This window comes from Morus notabilis, unplaced genomic scaffold (assembly GCF_000414095.1).
Source record: "Morus notabilis unplaced genomic scaffold, ASM41409v2 Scaffold322, whole genome shotgun sequence".
Lineage (NCBI taxonomy): Eukaryota > Viridiplantae > Streptophyta > Magnoliopsida > Rosales > Moraceae > Morus > Morus notabilis.
In genome coordinates this window covers 355,659-364,334 of record NW_010359499.1, presented here as the reverse complement: position 1 = coordinate 364,334, position 8,676 = coordinate 355,659, and the positions used below count along the sequence as shown (strand labels likewise).

Below are 8,676 nucleotides of genomic sequence, written 5' to 3'. Positions count from 1 at the left end.
GAAAGAGTACTTTAAATGGAATTAATGTGGAAGAGGAGATTATTCGGGACTTGGCTCTTGAAATGGGCTGTGAAGTTGGTTCTTGGCCTATGAAATATTTAGGCCTCCCATTGGGTGGAAACCTTTTGTCACGAGAATTCTGGAACCCGGTTGTGGAAAAAGTCTCAAAGAGATTGGAAAAAGTCTCAAAGAGATTGGAAAAAGTCTCAAAGAGATTGGAATCTAGAGGAGGGAGATTCTCTTATCCAATTAGTTTTGACAAGTATACCAATCTATTTCTTGTCGTTGTTTAAATTGCCAATGGCGGTGGCTAGAGAGATTGAAGATAAGATGAGAAAATTTTTGTGGGATGGACTAGAGGATGGGAGAGTGGATAATCTTGTAGCCTGGAAAATAGTGTCTCGACCTAAAGAAGAAAGAGGTTTGGCTATAGGAAACTTGTTGAAGAAGAATCAAGCTTTGTTGGGAAAATGGTTATGGAGGTTTCCTCTAGAACAAGATTCATTGTGGGCCACAGTAATTAGAAGTAAATATGGGCTGCACCCCAATGGTTGGGACTCTAACTTGGTAAGAAGAGGAACTCATAGAGGTCTAAATTCCTTTCTTAACAGGGTGAGTTAGGAAGTGGGGGACGGAAGCAAAATTAGATTTTGGGAAGACAAGTGGTGTGGTGATTTGCCTTTTTGCAGTCACCTTTCCAAGGCTTTATAGCCTAATCTCAAAGAGAGAGGCGAAGATTAGAGAAGTAGTAATCAGTGGTGAAGACTCAAAACATCAATTGGAATTTTGGTTTTTGTAGGAATCTTAATGATAGAGAATTTGTTGAATTTGAAAATCTCATGGCTGTCTTGGGGACTCTCTCCTAGACACTCTCATTGTGATAAAAGGGTGTGGCAGTGTGATACGAATGGTTACTCTTGTAACTCCTATTTTCTATCTTTAGCCAAAGACCAGAATATATCCCCTTTGGAACCCAATAAATTCATTTGGAAATCGTGTGCTCCTGTTAGAATTAAGGTTTTTACTTGGTTATTTTTTCATAGAAGATTGAACACGTGAATTAGTGCAGAGGAAACATCCTTTGTTTGCTTTGTCTCCAGGATGGTGTGTAATGTGCAGGTTGAATTCAGAATCTATAGGTCACTTGTTTTTGCATTGTGACTTAGGTTGGAGATTCTGGCTAAAGCTATTGGGGGCGGCAGATTTAAGTTGGGTTTTCCCAGCTCATAGCGGCACGGTTCTGGTGGAAGACTGGTTCGGATTCGGAAAGAACAAGATGCAATGTGTTTGGCTATCCTCTGGGTTATATGGTGGGAGAGGAATCAAAGGATTTTTGAAGACAAAGAAATGCCATTCGAGGATTTATTTGAGAAAGCAAAATACCTAGCGTCTATTTGGGCTTCAACAGATGCATCATTTAAGCATTATTCATTATCTTTAATCTTGTTAAGTTGGGAGGATGTGTTGAGATAATCTGTACAGTTTGCTTGTTTTTGCTCTTTGTCATGTTTGCTTTTTATTATTTGTTTTTCAGTTGAAGATGGTTCTAACCATCTAGAACTTCATTTGTATTGGCTTCTTTCTTTATAAATGAAGTTTTTGTTCTTATATATATATATTTATTTATTTATGGTAAGTGATGGAAGCAGTGCTGTGAAAAAGAAAAGGAGTAATACATCTCGTCGTCCTCGGAATGACTCGCAGCCTCCTTTGGATTACCGTGATGTGTCATCCTTATCAGATGGAAGCAAAGGATCTAGTGAAAAAGATATTGCTTATGGTTCAGTTACTCCAAAGAAAGAATTGAATGTGAACCTATGTAGCTCAAGGGTCTCATTTAGTAATAATGCAGAATCTGAATCGGGCAAGAATGAGATGAAAAATGAAGATGGAGGATTTGTAGATTCTGATGAAGCTTCTAACAATGGCTCTTTTCGAGGCAGTAATGAACAGAAGTACAGTGGTATCGATTCTAAAAGAAGCAGCAAAGGTGTCCTTGCACCTGCAAATTGGACAAGCACGACCAACATCGGTCATTCTCATGATTTGGATAGTGAGAATAAAGTGAAAAAAGTGAAGCTTAAAGTTGGTGGTGTTACACGAACCATTCGTGCCAAATCTATATCTGATGGTGCATCTGCTATCGGGTCGTCAACTACAAAATCTTCTCGTGTTTCAGATGCCCCTCGTCCTCGACGGAAGTTAGTGCAGGTATCATTGACCGTTTCCTTAAAATCAACTCATTTGTTTTGGCACACATTTTCACAGTGAGGTCTATTTACAGTTTTGTTGTATCTGAAGTGGAAGCTGGCATTGGCCATAAGGAGATAAAAATCCCATGAACGCTTTTAAAGCTGCACCTAAGTTTGTTTTAGTTACTAGTGTTCTTTGTTCTGTTAAGCTGTGTCCTGGAAATAATTGTTTTTTGTTCCTGTCTGGATCACCAAAATGTATTTTTCTTGCTATCTTTGTGGCTGTTTTTTGGTTCTGTTTACCTAACTGGCAAGCACTGTTGAGTAAGTTATTTATGTGAACTTATATGTTCCGTGAGATGTTTCAATGAGACTCTGAAGTAATTATACATTTGGTGCAGGATCCGGACGAAAATCGCTCCTTTACTTCAGACAAGAGGATCAATTTGCAAGGTAATGCATGGAAAGATTCTAAAAAGGGCTTTAATGAAGGGAAGGCGAGTTCTTTGGGGCCTGATGAAAATCTTTTTTTGGAGGAAATGAAGTATGAACCTATTCGTAAGAGCAAAAGAATCTCAAGGAAACGATTGATTGACAAAGCCCTGGATAATGAAGATGATGACAATGTGGAGATTTGGTATCTTGAAAAACTCAAAACTTCTAGGTTTGCCAGTGATTACAGTGCAGAATACCAACAGGACAAGGAAAGAGAAAACAAGAAACAAAGAAAGATTTCAAAGGTATTAAAGTGGAACTCTGAGCACGAAAATGATCTGGAATATGGCTCTTCAAGATCAGGGAAGCAAATTAAGAAGTCCGGATCAGAAAGAGTATTAGATGATACTGATTATGTGGAAGAAGACTCGATTTCTGATGACGAGCCTAGTAGCAAGAAGAAAAAATCAATGAAGGAGTTCGTTGATTCAATGGTTGATCATAAAAAGGAAATGACGGTAACTACTCGTCAACGAGCTCTGCAAATTGGCAAGGATGTCTCATCCAGCCTAGGTGCAAATATTATCGAGTATCCCAATGGGTTGCCACCTGCTCCACCAAGAAGTGGGTGATGTTTTCTTTCATGCTTTTCGGTTATTTTACTTTCAGAAGCACCTTAAGTAAATGTTGAACCTCCATAATGTTGATTCCATTGGTTTTCTTTGCAGAGCAAAAAGAGAAACTCTCTGAAGTGGAGCAGCAACTGAAGAAAGCTGAGGCTGCTCAGAGACGCAGGATGCAAGTAGAGAAGGCTGCAAGGGAATCTGAGGTTTCACTTCCTTCTATTCACTATTTTCTTCTTTTTTTTAATCTTCCCGATGAATTTTTCCTAATTTACATATCTATTTGTTTTCTTTTCTTGGACCTTAGGCCGAAGCAATCAGAAAGATCCTTGGCCAAGATTCAAGTAGGAAGAAACGGGAAGACAAGATTAAGAAGCGCAAAGAAGATCTTGCACATGTAATGGCGACATAAAAGGAATGCTTCCGTTGGCTTCCTTCCCTATGTCATGTGAGAGAACATTCTTATTAATTGCAGCTTATTTTATCAATCTTTGCAGGAGAGGGCCACGAATGCCGTGCTTCTTGCATCAGATTCTGTTAGATGGGTGATTGGTCCTTTGGGAACTATAGTAACATTTCCGAACGAAATGGGCTTGCCAACTATATTTGATTCGAAGCCTTGCAGGTATCACTTGCAAATATGTATGCAAACCATCTTATGGGATGTTTGTTTTAAGGGTTCGTCTCTGGTTCTGACTCATGGTTTTTGGTTATCTATAGTATTTTTTTCTCAAAAAATTTGAATTTCAAAAATCAGAATCATGAATCATGGTTATGAATTCATAAACTAAACGTCCCATTAGTGATTTCTGATATATGTTTGTTTTCTTGCTTCCCAGGAATCTCTCAAGAATCTCTGAAATTTTTTTAGCTTCAATAGGGTCAAATATAACTTCTGATTTTGATAAGTGTTGGAAATCTTTTTGTCAATATTTGCATCAACTCTGCCTGTACTCTTAGTTATAGATAAATTTTTCTTCCATGTTTTTATTGGAAATTCTATTATTATTTTTTAAATCTAATTTTATTGTTGTTGAATTCAGTTACCCGGCTCCTCGAGAGAAATGTGCCGGTCCATATTGTACAAACCCTTACAAGTACCGTGATTCGGAGTCAAAGCTTCCCCTTTGCAGTCTCCAGTGCTACAAGGCAATCCATGAAAAGACCAGACCTCTGACTGCCTCCTGTTAAATTTGTCCACTTGCCTATTTTAGCTTTGTTTGGTGTTCTTAATCCTTATCATTAGTGAAAATAATAAGGGATTTGTGAATATAATTGTGTAGTAAATCTGCTTCCCAATTGAACTATAAAGAATGTAAATCGGAATTTGATGTATAGATACCCAATTCCCTGAGGTCAGGCCCTTTGAGGTAATAAACATGGTGTGATTCTTCTTTTCGTCCGTTGAGGCAATAAATATGGTGTGCTTCTTCTTTTCGTTCTTTTTATTCTTCTTGATAAAAACAAAGGTATGGTTATTATTAGTGTTGTACGAGAAAATATGCTTTGACACGTTAGAGCACGATAGCGCTCTACGTGGCCCTACAAATAACCGCATCAGCAGACCGTCGACCCGTTATACTGCCGATCCCATGAAATCTCGGCGTTAATCTGGTCCATATTGGGGGTCTCTCTTAGGTCGACCGTGCAAGGGCCAACTGGAAGCCAACCATATAAATGGGAGGCCCCCTGGGGTAACGTCTGGGTTTGGGGGATGTCTGTAATACATGCATTAATTACGACGGTGGAAGGTTGCAGGGAGTGCAGAGCCGTAATATAGGGCCAATTAAGGTGAATGAACAGTCCAAAAGGTGATTAGTTGGCTATGGGTCTAGACCCATAAGATAGTAGGCACTCGAGTGTTGGGTCCACAGAGGAAAACCACCTCCGGAAGTAAACTTGGGCTATAAAAGAGGGACAAAGCCCTAAGCTCAAGAGAGGTTTTTTCTTTTTACACATGTAATCGGAGAACAGAAAAATATATACAAAAGAGACGGTGGATGTAGCTCTTTATTAATAGAGTGAACTACTATAAACTTCGTGTGCCCATTTATTTAGGCATTACATTATATTTCCTTCACCACAAAGCTTACTCAAGCACTTCGCAAGCCTAATTTCGAATATACATCCGCATTAGGCCGGTAACCCTACAGGATACCAAGGGGTAACCCGGAGCAATCCTGTTGACGAAATTTGACTGTCAACAATTGACGACTCCGCTGGGGACCGAACCCAGAATCTCTGGTTCATACGTTTCGACCATCGACAAATAAGGTAGTTAGCGACCATGCCTCCAAGAAGGAGAGATACCACCGCCAACCAAGGCAGCCAGATGGAGGAAAACACCACACATCCGGCTCATGACGGGAGCGGGGAAAACCAACCCCCGGCAGGAATTGGAGCTCCACCCCCAGATGTGCTGCAACGTGACCCAAGGCAGATGCAGGCCCAGCTCAACGCTCTGACAGACTTGGTGCGGGGGCTAACGACCATCGTCGAAAGAGTGGAAAGGAGAAACTCTGTGCCACCACTAGAAGATGCCCCGAGACCCTCAAGAGCAGCCATGGCAGAAAACCAAAATCCTGATAACCGCCAAAGCGCTTCAGAAGGAATCGGGGACAGTGAAAATATGGAAGGCAACCAGAGACTTCGACCATCTCAATCTCTCGGCAACTGTTGGAGGGCCGCCAGACGCCGAGCTCAAGAGAACAGAGTGGCAAAAGGCTTGCAGAACCTTGAAGTGCCGCCTCAGAACCAAGGTGAAAATATCCCTGGAGATTCGGGGTCAGTACGAGAAGGTGGAAACCCAGCGGGCAGGCAAGATGCACGGGGGGTATGAGCCTCCAAAGAAGGCGTCTCCGCAATCTCGATGGAGGAAGCGCGAGCCATCATAGAACGAATGACGAGCTTAGAAGAAAAATTTACGGGTGATGTTGCTAGCCTAAAAAAGAACATATGACAAGTGGCAGAAGTGGTAAACGTCGACATCACTCCAAGTCGGCTGCACGACCACCCATTCATCGCGAAAATCATGGCGCTGCCTCTTCCAGACAAATATCGGTCGCCACCGATCCCACCATATGATGGCATAGGGGATCCAGACGATCACCTGAAAATGTATACAGGGCATATGCTTCTACATGGGTATGCAGAAGAAATCATGTGCCGGGCCTTCCGTAACCATCTGACAGATTCTGCCCGAAGATGGTTCAGAACGCTTAAACCAAGCTCCATTTCTAGCTGGAATGAACTGAAAGAAGCTTTCTCCCTCCAGTTTATCAGAGTGAAGAAGTATGTCCCTCCAAAGCATAACTTAACGACGATTTACCAAAAACCAAACGAGTCATTAAAAGAATGGCTTGTAAGGTACGGAGAAGCTGTCGCTACCACAACAGATATGACTAACCGGGAGGCCCTGACGGGGGTGATGTCCAGCATGAAGAAAATCACTCCCTTCAAAAGGGACCTAAACCGGAAGCCACCGTCGACTTACAAAGAATTCCTAGCACGGGCGCAAGGATACATCAACGCCGAGGAAGCTGACGTGAGCAACCTTGAACACAGGTCCAACAAAAATAAAGGAACTGAGCAAGAGTCGACTGCAGGAAAGCAAGACGGTAAAAAGCGACGAGGCAACGGAGACAAGCAACCTGCCTCAACATCGAACCCTCTAGATGCCAAGAAGCCAAGGCAAGATGAAAGCCGTAAGCCTCGACCTTTCCAGAGGTATGACTCTTACCATGAACTTACTATAGGGATCGAAGAGGTGTTCAACCAAGTCGGACGAGGGAATCTATTACGCCGACCCGAACCTATGAGGTCGGACCCAAGCCGAAGGAATCAGAACAAATATTGCAGGTTCCACGGCGACGTCGGCTATAACACCAACGACTACGCCGACCTTAAGGATGAAATAGAGCGGGTGATCCGCGAAGGAAGGCTGCAGAAGTTTAAGGCAGAGCGGAGGCTAAGGAATGACAACCATGGCGGCCAGAATGACGATCGACGCTAAGAAGAGAATCGATGACCAGAGGACCGAGAACCTGTCGGCGTCATAAGAACAGTCCTCGGCGGTCCATATATCGGAGGAGACTCGAGGAGGTCCCAAAAGGATTATGCCCATGAGGCCATAGGGGTATACCCAGAGAGGTTTTGGAATCTCTCAACAGCAAAAATAGCAAGGTACAACAGTGCTGATGTGGCATTCAACGAAGAGGACACAAATGGGGTCCATTTCTACCATAATGATGCCTTGGTAGTAGAAGCGATAATCGAGAACCACACCGTATGCAGAATCCTGGTGGATAACAGGAGCTTGGTGGACCTCCTATACGCTGATTGCCTAGAAAAAAATGGGGCTCCCTAAGAAGCAATTAGAAAAGACATCCCGGCCGTTATACGGGTTCACTAGGGATTCTGTCATCCCCCGGGGGACTATCCAACTACCAATAACCGCAGGGGAGAAGCCTAGGCATGCCACGACAATGGCCAACTTCATGGTAATAAAGGGAGGCTCACAATACAACGCCGTAATTGGAAGGCCGACCATTCAGGCGTTAAGGGCAATAACCTCAATTTACCACTAAAAGGTTAAATTCCCAACTCCGAATGGCATGGGCGAAATGAAAAGCAATCAATACAAAGCTTGAGTCGCCTACTCTGACGCCCTACGTGGATACGATCAACTAGGGAGGCAAGAAGCCAGAGTGGTCCATCAAGGTGCCATGGAGGACATAGACCCCCGAGTTCAAGAAGAGATCACCTAGTCTCAACCAATCGAGCAGCTGATAGAAGTCCGGGTGGATAAAGATGAGCCAACAAAAGTGCTGAAAGTAGTTCAGACTTAACTCCGGCGCTTAGGATTGAAGTCGAGGGTTTTCTCAGAAGGAACCTGGAGATATTCGCCTAGACTCACGCCGACATGAAAGGGATCGACGCCAAAGTCATGTGCCATACATTGAACGTCGACCTCTTACATTCCCTCAAACGATAAAAGCGCCGACCAATGAATCCTGAAAGATACGAAGCGCTAAAAGAAGAAGTCGACAAGTTAATCAGTAATGGATTTATTCGGGAGGCCCATTATCCTAGCTGGGTTTCAAACCCCGTTTTGGTAACAAAACCCAACGGGATGTGGAGGACATGCGTCGACTTCAGCGACCTAAACAAAGTGTGCCCAAAAGATGGTTTTCCACTCCCCCAAATAGACCAAATGGTCAACGACACAGCTGGCCATGAGATGTTAAGTTTCATGGACGCCTACTCCGGCTACAATCAGATCCCCATGCATCCATCCGACGAAGAGCACACGTTATTCATAATTGACAGGGGCCTTTATTGCTACAAGGTAATGCCCTTCGTTTTGAAAAATGTAGGGGCAACATACCAAAGGCTCGTGAACAAAATGTTCACCAAATTGATCGGAA

The 8,676-nt window shown here is 43.0% G+C and overlaps 2 protein-coding genes across 2 annotated transcripts; both read left to right on the top strand.

Moving 5' to 3' along the window:
- The first annotated feature begins 1,629 nt into the window (after positions 1-1,629).
- On the top strand, positions 1,630-4,667 carry LOC21401864. Its single transcript, XM_024163347.1, has 6 exons — positions 1,630-2,211; positions 2,594-3,251; positions 3,356-3,456; positions 3,558-3,647; positions 3,748-3,875; positions 4,294-4,667. The coding sequence occupies exons 1-6, from the start codon at positions 1,630-1,632 to the stop codon at positions 4,439-4,441; spliced, it is 1,707 nt and encodes a 568-aa protein (XP_024019115.1). The 3' UTR covers positions 4,442-4,667.
- Positions 4,668-6,281: 1,614 nt separating this feature from the next.
- On the top strand, positions 6,282-7,262 carry LOC112090929. The gene has a single exon (XM_024163345.1). It carries the CDS (start codon positions 6,282-6,284, stop codon positions 7,260-7,262), a length of 981 nt encoding a protein of 326 aa, XP_024019113.1.
- Positions 7,263-8,676: the final 1,414 nt, after the last annotated feature.